The 19,513-nt window shown below is 50.7% G+C and overlaps 1 protein-coding gene across 12 annotated transcripts in view; it reads left to right on the top strand.

Moving 5' to 3' along the window:
- The window catches only part of BAZ2A (bromodomain adjacent to zinc finger domain 2A), a 35,303-nt gene extending 17,000 nt beyond the window's left edge, over positions 1–18,303 (top strand). For 5 of the 12 annotated variants that reach the window (XM_026001920.2, XM_072746195.1, XM_072746200.1 and 2 more), the window contains 27 exons: positions 778–1,371; positions 2,259–2,444; positions 3,062–3,280; positions 3,733–4,233; positions 4,373–4,433; positions 5,485–5,593; positions 5,763–5,864; positions 6,020–6,230; positions 7,489–7,589; positions 7,929–7,994; positions 8,181–8,411; positions 8,552–8,806; positions 9,203–9,417; positions 9,703–9,777; positions 9,986–10,166; positions 10,268–10,327; positions 10,519–10,663; positions 11,981–12,663; positions 12,806–13,010; positions 13,127–13,282; positions 13,395–13,546; positions 13,734–14,023; positions 14,135–14,267; positions 14,381–14,527; positions 14,923–15,146; positions 15,270–15,413; positions 15,494–18,303. In XM_026001920.2, the coding sequence (XP_025857705.1) occupies positions 778–1,371; positions 2,259–2,444; positions 3,062–3,280; positions 3,733–4,233; positions 4,373–4,433; positions 5,485–5,593; positions 5,763–5,864; positions 6,020–6,230; positions 7,489–7,589; positions 7,929–7,994; positions 8,181–8,411; positions 8,552–8,806; positions 9,203–9,417; positions 9,703–9,777; positions 9,986–10,166; positions 10,268–10,327; positions 10,519–10,663; positions 11,981–12,663; positions 12,806–13,010; positions 13,127–13,282; positions 13,395–13,546; positions 13,734–14,023; positions 14,135–14,267; positions 14,381–14,527; positions 14,923–15,146; positions 15,270–15,413; positions 15,494–15,659 (5,612 nt within the window). In that variant the 3' untranslated portion in view covers positions 15,660–18,303. Of the gene's footprint in view, positions 1–777; positions 1,372–1,465; positions 1,607–2,258; positions 2,445–3,061; positions 3,281–3,732; positions 4,234–4,372; positions 4,434–5,484; positions 5,594–5,762; positions 5,865–6,019; positions 6,231–7,488; positions 7,590–7,928; positions 7,995–8,180; positions 8,412–8,551; positions 8,807–9,202; positions 9,418–9,702; positions 9,778–9,985; positions 10,167–10,267; positions 10,328–10,518; positions 10,664–11,980; positions 12,664–12,805; positions 13,011–13,126; positions 13,283–13,394; positions 13,547–13,733; positions 14,024–14,134; positions 14,268–14,380; positions 14,528–14,919; positions 15,147–15,269; positions 15,414–15,493 lie in introns of those variants that run through there. The other 7 variants (XM_026001919.2, XM_026001917.2, XM_072746199.1 and 4 more) reach the window with 3 other exon arrangements.
- The last annotated feature ends 1,210 nt before the right edge of the window (positions 18,304–19,513 follow it).

Raw genomic sequence — 19,513 nt, 5'->3', positions numbered from 1 at the left:
GTCCTTCACACGGGGGTTGCAGATAGATAGACGAAGCTCCTTTATTTCACTGGAGGACTCCCTCTCCCAAGTGTCTTTAGTATCTTGGTTCATTTTATTTGAATTGTCCTCCAGTCCAGAGGTGTTGAGAACTGAAGTCTGTAGCACTGGTCACACAGTGATTTTCCCCCCTGCAATATTACCCTCCAGTTCCTATGGGGAGGGGCCAAGCCCAGCCTTCTGAGTTGGGATCTTGCTGCTGTGGTGACTGCAGATTCTATTCTTAGCCCAGCACAAAGTGCTGGATCTGCATGTGCCAGTGAGGTGGAGGCTGTCCCTTCTGGTGCCACTGCAGGGCCAAACGAGCTCTGGGGTAAGGGGGGGTGGGGGCCTGGAGAATTCAGTCATGCCACTCCAAGGCAAGAATTCCTCTAGGGAATGAGGGTGGAGAAGAATGCAAGTCACTGTAGGGAGTCTGCAAGCAGCTTCATTTAAAAAAATAAAAAACCCTGAGCATCAGCAGCAGTCAGCTCTCTGCTGGTCGCTCCTGTGCTAGGCCAGTAGAGCTCCCCAGCTCCCTACTCAGCAGCCTCAGAAGCAGTTGCTAAGCTTACATCCAGGAGCATCAGGAGCATCTGGGTTCGGTGTTCCCTGGAGACCGAAAAGCTATAAATATAGCAGAGGGGGAATCCCCCTCCCCTTCACCTTCCCTTTTTCTAGTCAGCGCTGTTCTTTTGGTAGAGGCGCTAGATCTTGCACACGGATCTGTAACTGACCCTTCTCCTCTTTCTCTGCCAGGTTTGAATGGGGATGTGAATGTTAATGGCTTATCTACTGTATCTCACACTACTACTTCAGGGATTTTGAACTCTGCTCCCCACTCCTCCAGCACCTCGCACCTCCATCACCCCAGCGTGGCCTACGACTGTCTCTGGAACTACTCACAGTACCCATCTGCCAATCCTGGCAGCAATCTCAAGGACCCACCCCTTCTCTCCCAGTTCTCGGGGGGACAATACCCACTCAACGGCATCCTTGGGGGCAGCCGGCAGCCTTCATCCCCAAGTCACAACACTAACCTTCGGGCTGGGAGCCAAGAGTTCTGGGCCAACGGTACCCAGAGTCCCATGGGGCTTAACTTCGACTCACAGGAACTGTATGATTCCTTTCCTGACCAGAATTTTGAGGTGATGCCCAATGGACCCCCTAGTTTTTTCACCTCCCCACAGACTTCTCCTATGTTGGGATCCAGCATCCAGACCTTTGCACCCTCCCAGGAGGTAGGCAGTGGTATCCATCCTGATGAGGCAGCAGAAAAGGAGCTGACTTCAGTTGTGGCAGAGAATGGCACTGGCTTGGTAGGCAGCCTGGAGCTGGAAGAAGAGCAGCCAGGTATAACTGGGTCTGTGAGCTGGGCTGGGAGAGGAGAAACGGGGCTGTGGGGGGGGCAGTGGCTTTTTGAGGTGAGGAAAACTTGTCTTTCCAGCTCTCTGCAGTGGAGGCTGATTTGCATGTTGGTGATTAGCAGAGCCAAGTGGCTGGTGTTTTTGTGGCAGCAGCACCAGCTCGCGAGTGGGAGTGCAAATTATTTCAAGCTCATGCAGAGCTGCTGGCCTGGAGAGGGCAGGTGGGCGAGCCCGAAACAGCCCCAACAGACACCCTGCATCAAGAAGGGCTTCTTCCAAAATACAGGAAGGGGTTGGGGCATTAGCGGAGGGCATTGAAGCCAATTTGACTTGACTATGGCAAGGCCAGACTGGGCTGCTTGAAGTGGGCTGAGCCCTAATAGTGATTGGCACCCAAAGGTGGGAATGATGCAGGCAGAGCATACCGTTGCTTGTCTACTCCATTTGTTGTTGTTGTTGTTGTTGTTGTTGTTGTTAGTATTGGTACATGTGATAGTCCTTCTCTTTTTCCTCAAAATAGATAAATGCTTATTTTGGCATTGATTCCAAATACAAGAGTGACCACTCTATAAAATCACTGGGTATTTTCTCTGCTTACCACCTGTTCCCGCTGGATGGGGGAAATAGCTGAGAATATGATGGGGCTCTTATCTCAGACCCCATTCTCCTTTCCTCCTCTCTTTACTTGCTATAGGATTTTATTAGCATTACTCACTAGAGTATCTTGGTAAGATTGGAACCCAACCATAGGACTGGTACTTAAAATTACTAAAGAATGAACATCCCACTAGCAAAGACTGACTGCCTACTGTAGCCACAGTTGAACAGTTGAAGGCACTGATATGACTTTTGCTCTCTTCTGGGATTTCCTAGAACTAAAGATGTGTGGCTACAATGGCTCTGTCCCTTCTGTGGAATCATTACACCAAGAGGTCTCAGTCTTGGTCCCTGACCCCACAGTGAGCTGCTTAGATGATCCTTCACATCTTCCTGATCAACTGGAAGACACTCCAATCCTCAGTGAAGTCTCTCTGGAGCCCTTCAACCCTCTGGCACCGGGTAGGCTTGGCGGCTGGCTCCCTTCAGTTTGTCCATGCAGAAGGTAGCCAGCTTCTGTCACCTAGAAGAGATGGTAAACCAAGGAAAGTATTGAGGAATTTGGAGCATCAGGGCCTCCAGATAATCCTGTGGCCGAACACAGTTTCATGCCACTGGCTGACTAGGCCAGCTGCACTCTGAGCTGAATTGGTTCATTTCCCAGGTTCTCTCCCAATGTTCCTTTTGGCCAGGAGCCCTGGGCTGTAATAATTCACTGGATAAGGACTTATTACCACATAGTTGGGCTATTTGGGTTCTAACTATCTCACTAAGAAAACTTGCCAGTGAACGAGTACCTTTTACCCCACTGAAATATAAGAAAGGCCGACTTTATGATGAATGCTAGAATTTTGTGTTGGTCTGTGGGTCGATATAGAGCCAATACTTTTCCCTTCATTTCTATTTCAAGCTTTTACAATCCCTATTAGCCTGGTGACTTTACTGTTTCAGGGAGAGAGCTGTAGAATTTCCTTAATTTAATAATTAGAAACTTCACACAATGAGAACTAACTAGAATTGGGAAATCCTGAGACCAGTATTTCTTAAATCTTGTTTTCTGATTTTTCCACCTCCTGAAGAGCCAGTGAGTGGAGGACTTTATGGTATAGATGACACGGAGCTGATGGATACAGAGGACAAGCTGCCTCTTGAGGACAGCCCTGTGATTTCTGCCCTTGATTGCCCTTCTCTCAATAATGCCACTGCCTTCAGTCTCCTGGCAGATGATAGTCAAACTTCAGCCTCTATCTTTGCCAGCCCCAACTCTCCACCTGTTCTTGGGGAGTCTGTCCTGCAAGGTAAGTGAAGAGAGGGAGGATAGAGTCTCTTCAACCCGAGAAAAGGTGAGAAAACCAGTTCCGTAGATAGGGCCTTAGGGGTGGGCGCCTTACTGGGAGCTGAGGGGGGCTATGGAATAGTGTGCTTTGGGACTAAAAAAGGCACAGGCTGCTCACTGACTTCTGCTCTGTGCCCAGAAGAACTTGTGGGACTTGGAGTTTGCAGGAAGAAGGAGGCCAAGGGCCTTACTGGGTCCAGGTAAAAGGTACTTCACACAGTGACAGCAACAGCTTTGCCCTTTAACCTTCATGAATGGCTGGAGAGGACAGCCAGAGGCTACTTCTTGTTTTCTAACCCTAGGGAAAAGCCCTCTAAGTGACTCTGTTTAGTTTAGTCCAGGTTCGACTGAGTAGACTCTCTTGCTTTGTAAGACACTATTTTTCCGTACCCATCCTGTCCCTTTGGATTCTAGATAACAGCTTTGACCTGAATAATGGTAGTGATGCAGAACAGGAAGAAATGGAGACTCAGGCTTCAGACTTCTCACCACCTCTCACCCAGCCAACCTCTGACCAGTCATCCACTATTCAGCTCCATCCAGCAACTTCACCAGCAGTCCCACCAACAGCTTCCCCGGCAATCTCCCTGGCAGTTTCGCCAGCAGCCTCCCTGGAAATCTCTCCAGAAGTCTCCCCAGCGGTTTCGCCAGCAGTCTCCCCAGAAATTTCCCCAGTCATCTCCCCGGCAGCTTTCCCAACTGTCTCTCCAACTTCATCAGCAGCCCTCCCACCAGTCTCCTCAGAAGTCTCCTTGACAGCCTCCCCGGTGACCTCCCCAAAAGTATCCCCTGCAGCTTCCCCGGTAGCTGTCCTCCCAGCAGCCTCCCCAGCAGATAAGGATGTCAGCACCTTACCTGAAACCACCACTGATCTGGAGGAGATCACTGGAGAAGGAATCACTACTTCTGGTAGTGGTGAGTGTCAGATTCTGTTCCATTCCTAGCCAGTTTCAAGAAGTTGCTATCCTTTTGTGGCATTTAGCCCTTTCCTGCTGGCCTGTTTCACTGTTTTGCTTAAATTCTTAACTTGGGTATCCCCCATCTTCCTCCCAAGGTGATGTCCTGAGGAGACGTATTGCTACCCCAGAAGAAGTTCGTCTTCCCCTCCAACATGGGTAAATGCTCTAATTTGCTACATACATTGACCTTGACAAATTTAGTGAATGACTTTAGGAAGAAGGGAAGAGAGGTCATCTCATCTGAGATGGAGAGGAATGGGCTAGGCAAAAAAATGGATTAAAGGACAGTTATCTGCAATGATAATGCCTGAGATTCCTAGGCTTTCCTCCTTCTCCCAGGATCTGCCTCCCCTCACCTATTCTTTATTCATCTTGTAGCTACTTGGATTTTCGCTCCAGGGGCTTACAGCTGTTATCTTTTTCCAAACCCAGCTGGTGACCCTAGAGCTCAGATATCCAAATTAGCTGACTTGCTTTATATACTTACAGAAGGGATAGCAGTGAGTAGAGAGTGGCTAAATCCTGATAAGTTAGGATTTTTTATTATTATTATTTTTTCAATGCTCTTTGGAGAGGTAAGGGCAAGAACGGTATGTGACCAGAATGAACAAGCCAGTTGACACTGAGGGCCTCATAAGAATGACTGCCTTCCTGATTGTCCCCACCCCCCACCCCTCTAGGCTACTTGTGGTCACCAAGTCTGAGTTCTTAAAGTTTTGAGAGAAAGATAAGGCTTAGTCTTAGAATAATCTGTTTCTCAGAACACAGAGTTCCTTACTAAACCTTGGCCTACAAAGTCATTTCATGAAGTCAGCAGCAAATTTACTCTTCTGCTTGTGCCCTCACCCTCTTTCTTTTCTGCTTTTAGTCTTCATCCTTTTCACTGGAAACCCAGCAATTGCTTTGAATGGTATTAGGGAGGGGGTTCCTAGCTGCTCATCACACACTGATTTTGTCAAGGCAGGGTGCAGGTCTTTCTGGGCCTGTGGAGTTTGGTGTATTGCCTTCGCCCCGGGGCCCTGAAGGATTTGTAGAGTTCAGGCCTGCCTTGCCACCACATTTGTGTCTCGTGCTATGTTTGCATCTATGTTTGCATCTAGTAAGACAGGATGCTGGGAGGGTCATCTCAGTGAGCTTGCCTCCTGGGATGGCTTGACTGTGGGTAGGAGTGTGACCTGGCGGCAGGGCACGTGTGCTTCTCTGGCAGGTGGCGGAGAGAGGTGCGCATCAAGAAGGGTAGCCACCGATGGCAAGGGGAGACGTGGTATTATGGTCCCTGTGGGAAGAGGATGAAACAGTTTCCAGAAGTGATCAAGGTAATGTAGCTTTCATGGGCATTTTAATGGAAGCACAGGCTCTTTTCTTGGGCCCAGTGGCAACAGACTAGCATTTTCTGCTCTTTGGCCTGTTCTGCTTGTGCTGTTATTGGACAAAGGCATGGTAGGGCTGTGACTTTATTAATGCCACTTTGCCTCCTCCTTTTAGTATCTGAGCCGCAATGTGGTACACAACGTCCGCCGTGAGCACTTCAGTTTCAGTCCCCGTATGCCTGTTGGAGATTTCTTTGAAGAGAGAGACACACCAGAGGTGCATACCCTGGGGTTAAATATGCTTTTGTCTCTGAGAAAGAATTGGTGGACAAACTGTAGCTTCTTATGGGGTTTGGAGGTTCTGGGCTGAATGATTCAAAGGATCCAGTGGCTTGCACCCTCACATTGTAATAGTCTTCCTCATTACCTTAGGGCTTGCAGTGGGTACAGCTCTCAGCAGAGGAGATCCCATCCAGGATTCAGGCAATAACTGGGAAACGGGGCCGACCTCGAAACACTGAGAAGGCCAAGACTAAGGAAGTCCCCAAAGTGAAACGGGGACGAGGTCGGCCACCCAAGGTCAAAATCGCTGAGTTGCTGAATAAGACAGATAACCGCCTCCTAAAGAAACTGGAAGCCCAAGGTACAATGGTGTCTCTTATTTTACTTAGGATTCTACTTGCTTTGTGAAGTATTAGAGATGTTGAGGAATTACTAATGCCTGTGTTTCCCAGGAGCATGGCATTAATTATCTGGACAGAATGAATTTGAATCTACCATCCCCTCCCTAGAAAACAGCACCAAAGTCCCAGCACTTTTCTTTAACAACCTGTTTCTTGATTTGCTCATACTAGTGGATCCTTGGGTGGTCCACAGACCTGGGTGGTTCCCAGATATTGATAGGCAAAGGATAGATATCCTTCCTTGCCATCTTTCAGCTCCTTGGCTTATAGGTTTGGGTTGTGCACTTTTACCTTATTCATTGCCACCATCACAGAGGTTCGGGATTCACATCTGAATCCAAAGATAATTGACACTGGTAGGAAATAGTCAATAAACAGGAAATAGTGTAATTTTTCAGCAAATATCACATTTATTCATTATAGTGTGAAAATTTTGAAAAAAAATTTGTAGTCTTCTGACTCTTATTCAGAGTTCCAGCTCTGCCACATTCTGACCACATGACCTGGAGCAAGACACTTACATTTTGCTAGAAGCCTCTATGGGGTTATCTACAGATAGTATCTAATTTAGAGGGTTGCCGTATAGATATGGTGGTGTGTCCATGCCAGAAGAGAATGGGTACTACTCTGTTATTTGTAGCATTCCATTTCAATATTCAGTCTTCCAAAAGCAAAGACTTTTTTTTTGGATAGAGTAAGACATAAGATCGGACCATAAGCAATAGCTGTGTCAGTGATCCAATTCTACTGAGGTGTCCGTTATTTGAGCCCTTTCTTTCTAGCACATTGTTTATTAATTTGTGATTCCAACTTTGGAGACCCCCCTCTTTCCTTGGCAGTTTGGTTTTGTTTTCTTTCTGTGCACTGAAATCAGTCCATGGGTTGCTGCCCCAACCAAATCTTCTGGGAAGAGAGACAGCTTACAAGGCTACTCTGCCATTGTGGCCTCTAGGACCCCTTCTAAAGTAGTCTAATCTGTTCTAGGGGCTGGGACTTCTGGAGAGGATATTTTTGAGTTCTTTGTGCTGTCCCATAGCTGGTATCTCTTCTTCACCATTTTTCTCCCTAGCATTTTATTATGTGTACTCAAAAATAAAACTAGATTCTTTAGGGAGCTGCTTATTAGGAACCCAGTTTTGTGATAGGCGTGTGCTGCTCTGAATGCTGGGAATCAGTCTGCCCTGCCTCACTCTTCCATTTTTCTTTCTGCCCTCACAGAAACACTGAATGAGGAGGATAAAGCAAAGATGAGTAAAATCAAGAAGAAGATGAAGCAGAAGGTACAACGAGGAGAGTGTCAGCCTACTAACCAAGGGCAGGTGAGAAACATCAGAGATTACATAGTGGGTTAACTTTTCCTACAATCTGCTTCATTGTCTTTTTCTTTCTCCCACATTTGCCATCTGCCCCTCCCTCCTCACGGCCCCTCATGTAGCAGCATACTTTCCTTACCTAAAATTTCGGGGGGCTTAATTTAGAGAATTGGGCTTGTTCAGAAATCATGTGGGCATTTCCAGGGTGAGAGAAGTGATCCATTGCCAACCCCTCATCCCATCTCTCACCTCTCCTCCCCAGCACCCTTGTCTGTTTTTGAATCCTAGCCCAAGCAGAGATGCTTTCAGAGTTTGAGGAGAAATGACTTCCCTTATGGTTTACAGGCCAGAAACAAGCGGAAACAAGAGACCAAGAGCTTAAAGCAGAAGGAAGCTAAGAAGAAATCCAAGGTAGGTGCATGTACACACAAGTATAACTTTGAAGTCACCAAACTTATTTTGTAAGACATGTGTGAGTTGGTCTTGTTTTATAGCCATGTTTGTGGGCTCTGAGGTGGGGAGGATGGGGACCAGGGAAGAAGGGTGGTGACTGGAATCTTTATGGAACTCTTGGTTCCTCTCTCCTTTGGTGAGTAGGCTGAGAAGGAGAAGGTAAAGACAAAGGAAAAACTGAAGGAAAAAGTGAAGAGGGAGAAGAAGGAGAAGGTAAAAATGAAGGAAAAGGAGGAAGTGTCCAAAGGCAAATCAGCCTGTAAAGCCGATAAAACGCTAGCCATGCAGAGGCGCTTGGAGGAGCGGCAGAGGCAGCAGATGATCTTGGAGGAGATGAAGAAGCCCACAGAGGATATGTGTCTGACTGATCACCAGGTAGTGAGGGGAGAGTAGCAGGTCCCTGGGTCCTGGAGGGGCCAGTTGTGAAGACATTTCCAATAAAAGAAGAACCTCCTAGATACCCAGACTGTTGCCTTCAAGTATGTTTGACAGCCCTACCGCTTTTATCCTTACAGCCCCTACCTGACTTCTCACGCATCCCGGGTCTGGTCCTGCCCAGCGGGGCCTTCTCAGACTGCTTGACCATCGTGGAATTCCTGCACAGCTTCGGCAAGGTGCTGGGCTTTGACCCTGCCAAAGATGTACCTAGCCTAGGAGTCCTGCAGGAGGGACTCCTGTGTCAAGGCGACAGCCTGGGTGAGGTGCAAGATCTGCTGGTGCGGCTCCTGAAGGCTGCGCTCTATGATCCTGGCTTGCCCTCCTACTGTCAGGTGAGGGCCTTCCCCAAGCAGGTTGGGCAGGCCTGGGATCCAGGGCTATGTCTCAGTTTTGCTTTCTCTTCAAGTTAAACACAAAAATAAACCCTTCCCTGAAGTGGTCAGGACAAGTGGAAGGAAGATCTGGTTTCTTCCTCTTTGTTTTCCTTATAATTTTCCCTTCTGTTGATCTTCCTGACTTCTCTGCTTATTTTGTTCATTTTCCTTTATTTTACTTTTTTTTTTTTTTTTTTTTTGTACTTTTGTGTGATCTCATCAAGTCCTAGCACCTTTCATTCTTTTCTCTTTTCACCCCATAGTTCTCTCTGGGTGTATTTTCTTGTTCCAGATTGACCCAACCTACGTTGTTCCGCTTTTCTCTTAACTCCCATTCTGCTCTCCTCCTAACAGTCCTTAAAGATCTTGGGGGAGAAGGTGTCCGAGATCCCACTGACAAGAGACAATGTATCTGAGATCCTACGCTGCTTCCTCATGGCGTATGGAGTGGAGCCAGCCCTCTGTGATAGCCTGCGTACCCAGCCTTTTCAGGCTCAGCCACCTCAACAGAAAGCTGCTGTCCTGGCCTTCCTTGTGCATGAGCTCAATGGCTCCACCCTTATCATCAAGTGAGGGGCTGCTTGGGGGGCGGGCGATGGTTACTGTATGCCTTGGTCAGAATGGGAGGGGTGATGTGTGTCCACTGCCATGCTCTGGAAATGCTAGAGCAACTTGGGGACTGTACTAAGTAAGGTACCTTCCCAGGGAGACTCAGCCGCCTTCTGCCATTTATCCAACCTAGGCCCTAGGATGAAACTCCTGTTCAGCTGCATCCCCTTCACCGTTTAGGCTCCCTTCTTTTTTGTTTGTGCTACCACTCCTGCTTTGAAATCTCATTTCCTGTTCCTCTGCAGTGAGATTGACAAGACTCTGGAGAGTATGTCCAGCTACAGAAAAAACAAGTGGATTGTTGAAGGCCGGCTCCGGAGGTAGGGATTGGACAGAGGGAGGGGCCCAGAGAGGAGAGAATGGGGCAAGGGGGAAGCATAGCCAGAACTTGCATCTGGAACTGATGCCTCTAGCCTCTCCCCTGGGGTTGGGACCTTACCCCAGGGCTCAGGATGGCTTAGATACCAGGGTTCCTTTAGTGGTAGTCTCACATTCCTCACCACAGTTTTTCCCTTAATCCGTTTCAAGACTGAAAACTGCTCTGGCCAAGCGAACTGGGCGGCCTGAAGTAGAGTTGCAAGGGCCAGAGGAGAGCCTGGGAAGGAGGCGCAGTTCTCGCATCATGGAGGAGACCAGTGGCATTGAGGAAGAGGAAGAGGAAGAGACTGTAGCGACGGTCCATGGCCGTAGGGGTCGAAGAGATGGAGAGGTACTAGCCCCACACTGAGGGCAGTGGGAGTTGGAAATACATTACTTCTCTTTCTTGACTCTAATAATTCCCTTCCTCTCATCCATTTGTTTCTTCTCCAGGTTGATGCCACAGCATCAAGCATTCCAGAGCTAGAGCGCCAGATAGAAAAACTGAGCAAGGTACTGTGCTTCTTACCTTCCAGGAACTGGGGATGTGGGCTGGGAGGGAATTTATCATTGTGTGAGTTGGGCCCCAGGTGGTATCAATTTTATAGGGAAGCTGAGAGCCATTGCCCATCTCCCATATACTGGACAGAGTCACTCTTTGGAAATGTGTTTTTTATTCCTTTTTCCTTCCACTGCCTACCCAGCGTCAGCTCTTCTTTCGAAAAAAGCTGCTTCACTCATCCCAGATGCTTCGAGCAGTCTCCTTGGGTCAGGACCGCTATAGACGCCGCTACTGGGTGTTGCCCTACTTGGCTGGTATCTTTGTGGAAGGAACAGAGGAGAGCTTAGGTAGGTGTTTCATGGGAGCCTGAATTGAGTCCTAGCTAATGGAGGTAACTAGTTGCTTTTCGTTTGGGCTTTCTTTTTTTTTTTTTTTTAATTGGAGTTCAATTTGCCAACATATAGCATATCACCCAGTGCTCATCCCGTCAAATGCCCCCTTCAGTGCCCGTCACCCAGTCACCCCAATCCCCCGCCCGCCTCCCTTTCCACTACCCCTTGTTCGTTTCCCAGAGTTAGGAGTCTCTCATGTTCTGTCTCCCTGTCTGATATTTCCTACTCATTTTCTCTCCTTTCCCCTTTATTCCCTTTCACTATTTTTTATATTCCCCAAACGAATGAGACCATATAATGTTTGTTCTTCTCCGATGGACTTACTTCACTCAGCATCATACCCTCCAGTTCCATCCACTTTAAGCAAATGGTGGGTACTCGTCATTTGTAATGGCTGAGGAATATTCCATTGTATACACAGACCACATCTTCTTTATCCATTCATAAGTCGATGGACACCGAGGCTCCTTCCACAGTTTGGCTGTTGTGGCCATTGCTGCTATAAACTTCGGGGTGCAGGTGTCCCAGTGTTTTATTGCATCTGTACCTTTGGGGTAAATCCCCAGCAGTGTAATTCCTGGGTCGTAGGGCAGGTCTGTTTTTAACTCTTTGAGGAACCTCCACACAGTTTTCCAGAGTGGCTGCACCATTTCACATTCCCACCAACATGTAAGAGGGTTCCCTTTTCTCCACATCCTCTCCAACATTTGTTGTTTCCTGCCTTGTTAACTTTCCCCATTCTCACTGGTGTGAGGTGGGATCTCATTGTGGTTTTGATTTGTATATCCCTGATGGTCAGTGACGCGGAGCATTTTCTCATGTGCTTTTTGGCCATGTCTATGTCTTCCTGGTGAAATCTCTGTTCATGTCTTTTTGGGCTGCTTTCATTTTATGAGAACATGCTCTGGGGCGAGACTTCCAGCTTCCTTGCTGTATGCTTCAGTTTCTTCATTTGTAAAATAGGGATCACGATAGTACATATACCTCATAGGGCTGTTGGAAGGATGAGTTAATACTCTTAGCATAATGTTTAACATCTATCCGGTTCTTTAAAAATGTTAGCTTGTGATTATGCTGCTGCTTCTGATTACTTAGGAGAATAGTGTTTCTTTCCCAGCACTGTTCATTGGTGTGTAAGTTGTTCCCAGTTGAATCTCAAAAGGGGGAACTAAGTCCAAGAGAAAAAGAAAACGTATATCCTGTATTTATACACCCTCTTTCCTTCCCTTTATACATCAGTGTATGTCTTAAACTCTTCACTTCTCTTTACAGTTCCTGAGGGTATGATAAAGCAGGAAACTGACTCCTTAAAAGTGGCAGTTCATCCAGCGCCCAGCTCGGCCCCCTTCTCTCTGAAGAAGGAGTTAGCTGGCTCCAGCACCTCTGCCAGTACTCCTGCCCGGTCCCGAGGCCGACCTCGGAAAACTAAGCCTGGCTCTCTGCAACCTAGGCACCTGAAACCCCCTGTCCAGGGTCAGGGTTCAGAACAGCCCGATGCTCAGCTTCAGGCTGAGATCCAGCCCCAGCCCCAGCCCCAGCCCCAGCCCCAGCCTCATCCTCATCCTCATCCTCAGCCCCAGCCCCAGCTTCAGCTCCATCCTCAGTCCCAAAATGGGTTCCTGGAGCCAGAAGGCTCCCCCTTGTCCTTGGGTCAGAGCCAGCATGACCTCAGTCAGTCAGCCTTCCTGTCTTGGCTGAGCCAGACTCAGAGCCACGGCTCCCTGTTGAGCAGCTCCGTCCTCACACCTGACAGCAGCCCTGGAAAACTGGACCCGGCCCCATCACAGCCCTTGGAGGAGCCAGAGCCCAGTGAGGCAGAGTCCGTCCCCGATTCTCAAGCTCCCTGGTTTAACTTCTCAGCCCAGATGCCTTGCAATGCAGCCCCTACACCACCCCCAGCTGTTTCTGAGGACCAGCCTGCTCTCTCCCCTCAGCAAGCTGCTGCCCCTAGGCCAGTGAGTAGTGATTGACTTCATCTTGCCACGGGCTCCGCTGCTGCTCGGGTGCAGGCTGTTGCTGGAGCTGGGGGAAGGGCTGGGCCTTTAGGCCCTATAAAATATGGAAATGCCCTTATCTTGTGTTTGCTCTCACTCACAGATCAATAGACCCTGTTCTCCAGTACAGCTCTCCTCTATCCCCTTGCCTGGGACGGCCCCTAAGAGAAGGACAGGAGACCCTGAGGGCACACAGAGTCTCACAGGGCTAGGACAGCCGAAACGGAGAGGGAGACCCCCCAGCAAGTTCTTCAGACAGATGGAACAGCGTTATCTGACCCAGCTGACAGCCCAGCCGGTTCCCCCTGGTAAGTGCCCGTGAGGTGGCACGGGGTGAGAGTGTGGTTACGATCGGCATCAGTATGGGCCATGGGATTCAGAACTGGTTTCCACTCCCCAACCCACATATATCAACTCTTCACAGAGATGTGCTCTGGCTGGTGGTGCATCCAAGATCCTGAGACACTGGATGCTACGCTCAAGGCTCTGCACCCCCGGGGCATCCGAGAAAAGGCACTTCACAAACACCTCAACAAGCACAGGGACTTCTTACAGGAAGTCTGCCTCCGGCCCTCAACCGGTAAGATGCGTCGGCCCAGCCTGAGCTGCCGAGCCCAGGGATAGGTGTTGGGCTGCTGCTGGGGACAGTGGCCTCACTGATGGGTCTTTCCCTCTGCCTTCTGCATTCTCAGACCCCATCTTTGAGCGCAGTCAGTTACCCGCCTTTCAAGAAGGGATTATGAGCTGGTCCTCCAAAGAGAAGACCTATGAGACAGACCTGGCTGTGCTTCAGTGGGTAGAGGAGCTGGAACAGCGGGTCATCCTGTCCGATCTGCAGATCCGGGTACCCCGGGGCTGGCACTGGGTGGGAACTTGCTGAGGGGGAGGTGATTGTCTCTTAAACTCTGTTAGGAGAAACCCTGGGTCCCCACTTCACAAGTGACATCTTAGGATGCTACTTTTTTTTTTTTTTTTTTTTAACGCTTTATTTTCTTTCTTTGCAATGAGTTTTAATTCTTTCCCATCTGCAGGGCTGGACATGTCCCAGCCCAGACTCTACTCGTGAAGACTTGGCCTACTGTGAGCATCTCCCTGACTCCCAGGAGGACATCACCTGGAGAGGTCGGGGTAGAGAAGGACTGGCACCCCAGCGTAAAACTACCAACCCGCTGGATTTGGCTGTGATGCGACTGGCCGCCCTAGAGCAGAATGTGGAGCGGCGGTATCTGCGGGAGCCCCTCTGGCCAGCTCATGAGGTTGTGCTGGAGAAGGCCTTGCTCAGCACACCCGGTGGTGCCCCCCAGTGCACCACCACAGAGATGTGAGTGCCCCCACCCCCATTCTTGGTCTTGGGAAGAAGGGTTAAGTTTAATGGATCCTGCTCCTCATCCGGAGATCACCACTTTCTCCCACCCCCGACTCCCCACCACAGATCATATGAGATCACCCCTCGCATTCGGGCCTGGCGCCAGACACTTGAGCGGTGCCGGAGTGCAGCCCAGGTGTGCCTGTGCCTGGGCCAGCTGGAGAGGTCCATTGCCTGGGAAAAGTCCGTCAACAAAGTGGTAAGAGGCCGGGAGAGCCTGAGAAGGCTGAGGGGCAGCCAGTCTGGGCGGGGTCGGCTCGGGGCAGGCAGAGGCTTGGGCGCTCACCTTGCCTCCTCATACCGTTGGTCTAGACCTGTCTTGTCTGCCGGAAGGGTGACAACGATGAGTTTCTTCTGCTTTGTGACGGATGTGACCGTGGCTGCCACATTTACTGCCATCGGCCCAAGATGGAGGCTGTCCCAGAAGGAGATTGGTTCTGTGCAGTATGTTTGGCCCAGGTAAGGCTTCTGCTTTGTCATTCTCCCTCCCAAGCAGAAGTCCGAGGTTCTCTCCCCCGCCGTGTGTCAGCAGTCCTATACACGGCACTGCCCACCGCGCCTCGGTCTCTCCGTGGGAGGAACTCCAGGCTCCGTGCTGGGAGGCCTGGGTTCTGATCCTTCTTGGGACAAAGTCACTTATGTTCCGTAGCCTCATCTGCTTTCTTCTGTACAGTGGGATTGATTGTTTCCCCCTTTACCTACCTTATTGGATCATGTGGGTAGATGCACATGCTGGCTGACGTGTGGAAGTATTTCGAAGCCTCAGTCGCAGACACGCAGGGATGGAAACCAGCAGGGAGCAAGCCGAGTACCTCTCCAGCTGTGACTGGTCTCCCTTTTCCCGGCCTCAGCAGGTAGAGGGAGGATTCGCTCAGAAGTCTGGTTTCCCAAAACGAGGCCAGAAGCGGAAAAGCAGTTATGAGCTGAACTTCCCGGAGGGCGATGGCCGCCGCCGCCGGGTACTCTCCAGGGGCCGGGAGAGCCCAGGGGTGCCTCGGTACTCGGATGAAGGGCTGTCCTCCTCGAAGCGGCGGCGTTTCTCCATGCGGAACCACCACAGTGATCTCACATTTTGCGAGTGAGTTGAATGACTTCTGGGGACAGTTGGCTCTACCTTGGCCAGAGTAAAGGACTAGGAGGAGAGGGGTCTGTGTGTTTGCTGCTTAAAGAAGCAGCCGTCCCTGTCCCTTTAATGACACAGGATTATCTTGATGGAGATGGAGTCTCATGATGCAGCTTGGCCTTTCCTGGAGCCTGTGAACCCACGCTTGGTGAGCGGGTACCGGCGCATCATCAAAAACCCTATGGATTTCTCCACCATGCGGGAGCGGCTGCTCCGGGGAGGGTAGGTAGACCTGCGCCGGCCCCTGGCTGCTGTTGCCGCCGCCCCCCGCCCATGCTCACGCGCCGCCTCCGCCTGCCCAGGTACACCAGCTCCGAGGAGTTCGCGGCTGATGCGCTCCTGGTCTTTGACAACTGCCAGACCTTCAACGAGGACGACTCTGAAGTGGGCAAGGCTGGGCACATCATGCGTCGCTTCTTCGAGAGCCGCTGGGAGGAGTTTTATCAGGGAAAACAGGCCAATCTGTGAGGCAAGGGAGGTGGGGAGTCACCTCGTGGCATCTCCCCTGCCCTGCAAACAAAAAACCCTGCCATTCTCACCTGCTGATGCTGCCCTGGGTCCAGACTCAAGTCAGAGATCTCAGCCTGATTTTTGACCTTACCCTCGGCAGCGCCCTACATCCTCTTCTCCCTACGTCCCTTTTTCCCTTTCCTCCTCTTGCTCCTCAACTAAGAGGGGCAGAGATGAGGTCCTTCTGGACTGAAAGCCAAAAAAAAAAAAAAAGAAAGAATTTTTCCTTTCTGTTTTATTTCCTAATTTAAAAAGAGGAGGAGGAAAGAAGTCCCTGCTTCCTCCTCCCAGCTTATTCTCCTTCCCTGTACGTGCCCCAGCATCCTGGGGCTATTTAACAATAGCAATAGTTCTAGTGAATGTGTGAAACCGAGAAACACTCTGTACTGTGTGTGGACCCGCAGTGACGGCCAGTAAAGTGGACTTAACTCCCAAGTGTGTCGAGCCGGACACCGGGCCCTGAACATGCTGCTTCCATGTTCAGTCCCTTCCCTGCTTCTCACCTTCTCAGTTTTTCCTTTTCCTACTCTTCCTCCTTTAAGATTTTTCTCTCATCCAATAATGTAAATCTATTGTGTACGGGTTCCTCTACCCTTTTTTTCTCCCCCCAGATCTTTTTTCCCCTCAAAGGAAAAAGAAGTTCAGAGGTCCCTGTCTTTCTCTCTGTCCTCATCTTCCTGCCAATAGCTGTCCTGTCATGTTGGATACTCCTCACGTGCTGAGTTTCTGGCCTTTTGTGAAACCGGGTAGCTGGGGAGAGGGCAGGGAGGCACCCTGACCCCGGGCCTCCCGGCCTCCTTCCCCGCCTCTTACCCAAACCTCCTTCTTGGGAACTCCTCAGGGACAACTACTGCTGAGTTTGGGCGCACTCCCAAGATGGAGGCCAGGTAGCAATCAGCTGGCCTCAGAGGTGTGTGTGTGTGTCTCTGTGTGTGTGTGGTGTGGGGGGAGGGGGAGGGCAGGGATCGCTGTGCTTGTGCCCCTGTGCTGTGATGGTATCCAGGTTCCCCAAGTGTCCGTTTTTATTCCCACCTTCCCTACCTTCCCTAGTGTTTCAAACCATCACATTTTTGTCCTCGGGAAACCACAGGAGCAGTTTTTCTGGGTACAAGGCTGTGTCTCCTCTCTCCCAGGCATTTCTGTTCCAGCCTCTTCAAACTGTGCAATCTTTCAGCAGGAACCCCCTCTCCTGTCGGAGCTTCGAGCCCTAAACTCGCCCTAAGCTCGGGGAGAGGGGTAGAACTGGATCTTTTCCTAATCCCATGAGCTTCTGTGGGTTTAGTTGTGCTTTTTCCTCCTTTCCCTACTTAAGCCCGGGACCCCTTCCCCAGCAGCAGCAGCAGTGACCGCAGAGCACAGGAGAGCCGGGAAGGAGGTTCGGGGGTCCACCACTGCCCTACCTGTGACCACGCCCCCGTTAAGCCCAGCACGTGAGAGGAAAGCTGCTAACTCCCGCTCCCGCTCCGGCCCGGCCCGCCCCGCCCCCTGCTCTCCTGGCGGCAGAGCCCCTCCCACCAGAGATACGGGTACTTGCACTGGGGAGGGGCTGCTGGCAACCCAAGCAGAGCGGAGGCGTCGGCGTCGGGGCGGGGGAGGGGCGCCGGCGAGGCGGAGCATTCCCTGTACTGGCAGCACTGGATGGCCCTGGGGGCGGGCGGGGCAGGAGGCGCTGGGCAGCCCCTGATTCCTTTGTGCCCCCCTTCTCCTCCATGGCCTATTTCTAAAGTCGCCTTTTCTGTCAGATAAACCTCAAAACTTTTAATTTTATTTGAGATTTTTTTTTTTGCTTTTTAAGAGGATTGAAGAATATTTGAATTGACTTTATATTATGCATAAATATTTATATTTTATCTAAATAACTGCGCTGTAACAAAGTTTGTGTTAGTCAAACGTTTGGAACTGTTCTAGTTGGGGGCTCTTCTTTTTGCCCCATGGCAGTTTTCCCCTGGTATAAAATGTACTAATTTTATTGTTGGAGGCGAGGTGGACAGGGGGAGTGAAGGCTCCGTGTTCCTTGTGTTCCTCTCCTAGCGCCACCTCTTTCCCTAGGGACCAGGCACTCGAGGTGGGGTGGCGTCCTAGCCTCAGTTTGAAGAAGTTGGGGCTGAAAGGGGGGTGGGGGTAGGGCATGATCAAAGGGGCCATTTCTCGTGTTTCTTTCCTCATCTTCACTGCCCCTTGAGCTAGGTGGATTTTCTCTTCTTGACAAATGAGAGTATTTGGTAGGGAAGGCAGGTTAAAAAAATAAACCCACCCCCTGCCCCTTGTTCCCCCTCCCCTCTATCAGTCTGGTAACAGGAAGAAACCACACCATCAACACCAACAAGTTTCCATGTTCCTTTTACAACAAAAGGGACTTGAGTTTTTATATAACCAAATGTGGTGTTTTAGTGACTTTTTGATAATGTACAGTTTTTTGTGAATTTAAATTTATTTCTTTCTATATTTTTAGGACCAATCTCATTTTTAATAAGGTTTAAAAAAGAAAAAAAAAGGTCTAGAGAAAAAAACTCCTGTTTTTGCCATGTGATGTTCCACAAGTGCAGCTGTAGAAAAGTGCTTGTCAGTTGAAATAAAAACCACATTTGATAGAGATTCAAAAGACTCTGGTTGTGTATTTATCTCCTCGCTGTGCCTGAGGGGAAGACTGGGCCTCAGGCAGGAGGGCGCCCACGAGGCGCCCACGAGGCCCCTCCGACCGTCGCAGCCAGGTGCCACCCAGACTGCCGAGTCCGGGCCCTGTCCGCGGCTGGTGTTGCCGCCGCTGCCGCTGTTCCCATAGCAGCAAATGCGGGCCCTTCCCCAACCTCCCAACTTCCGCCCACGGATAAAGCACCAGGAGGTCCACTTTTACGTTTTATTTCAAAACAAAAGTTGAAAATAGACAAAATAGAGTCATACCAAGGGTCAAAAAGGAAGAATAAACTAGAAGGGTAGGTAGCACTGGCATAGAAATGAAAAGAATATAAAACTAGAAGCATCTGGATAAAAAGAAAAACATACAAAATGTGTTTTGAGTATAAATTAAATATATCCTGTTGAAGACAAGTGCACGCAACAAAGCACTCACCACCCAAAAAAATGCGTTGGGACAGGGACCCCAGTGTGAGGGCTCGGGCTGCGGGAACCGCCACCCTCCAGGCTGGAAGCTTCCCGCGAACGCTCTCCCGACGCGAGGCGCAGGGCGCCAGCCTCCAGCGGAAGTCCCACTCCGCCCTCTCGGGTACTTGTTCTTAGTCCTCCAGCTCCCAGCGGTGGCTCCCAGGCAAGAGGTGACCTCCGCCGCTGCCACTCGCCCCCCTCCCCGCTGTGAGACCCAACTGAAGGATTTCCACTGAGGAAGACTCACGAGCGAAGTCTCCAAGACGACGCTCCAGAAATAAAAATGCCCAGAGCTGGGCTGCATCTGCTCACGGAGGCAAGGAGAGCGCTCACCACGTGCCCGTGCCCCCTGTTGACCGGGGAAACTGAGGTAGATGCGGAAGGAGGACAAAGGCGTTCGGGCCTGCTGGGCCGCGGCCCCGCACGGAGCCCCTCGGCGAGGTCAGCGAAGATCCGAGGCGTGGCCGCCCGCAGGCCGGCCGCGGTGGCCCGGGGACCGTCGCGCGCCAAGACACGAGGGTCCACTCGCGCTCTGCAGGGCCTCCACTGCGCGGCGGCGGGGGGGCGGCGCTGTTTTGAGGAGGGACCGTGGGGCGGGGCCCAGGCGAGCCCCGAGCCCCGAGCCCGCCGTCGGGGAGCCCGCATCCCCGTTCCACCCCGGCCTCTGAAGTACCTTCTGGCTAGAAGGGAGCCCACGCGGGTGGCGCTGG

The sequence above is a fragment of the Vulpes vulpes genome, unplaced genomic scaffold, assembly GCF_048418805.1.
Source record: "Vulpes vulpes isolate BD-2025 unplaced genomic scaffold, VulVul3 u000000674, whole genome shotgun sequence".
Lineage (NCBI taxonomy): Eukaryota > Metazoa > Chordata > Mammalia > Carnivora > Canidae > Vulpes > Vulpes vulpes.
This window is presented reverse-complemented; position numbering and strand designations above follow the sequence as displayed.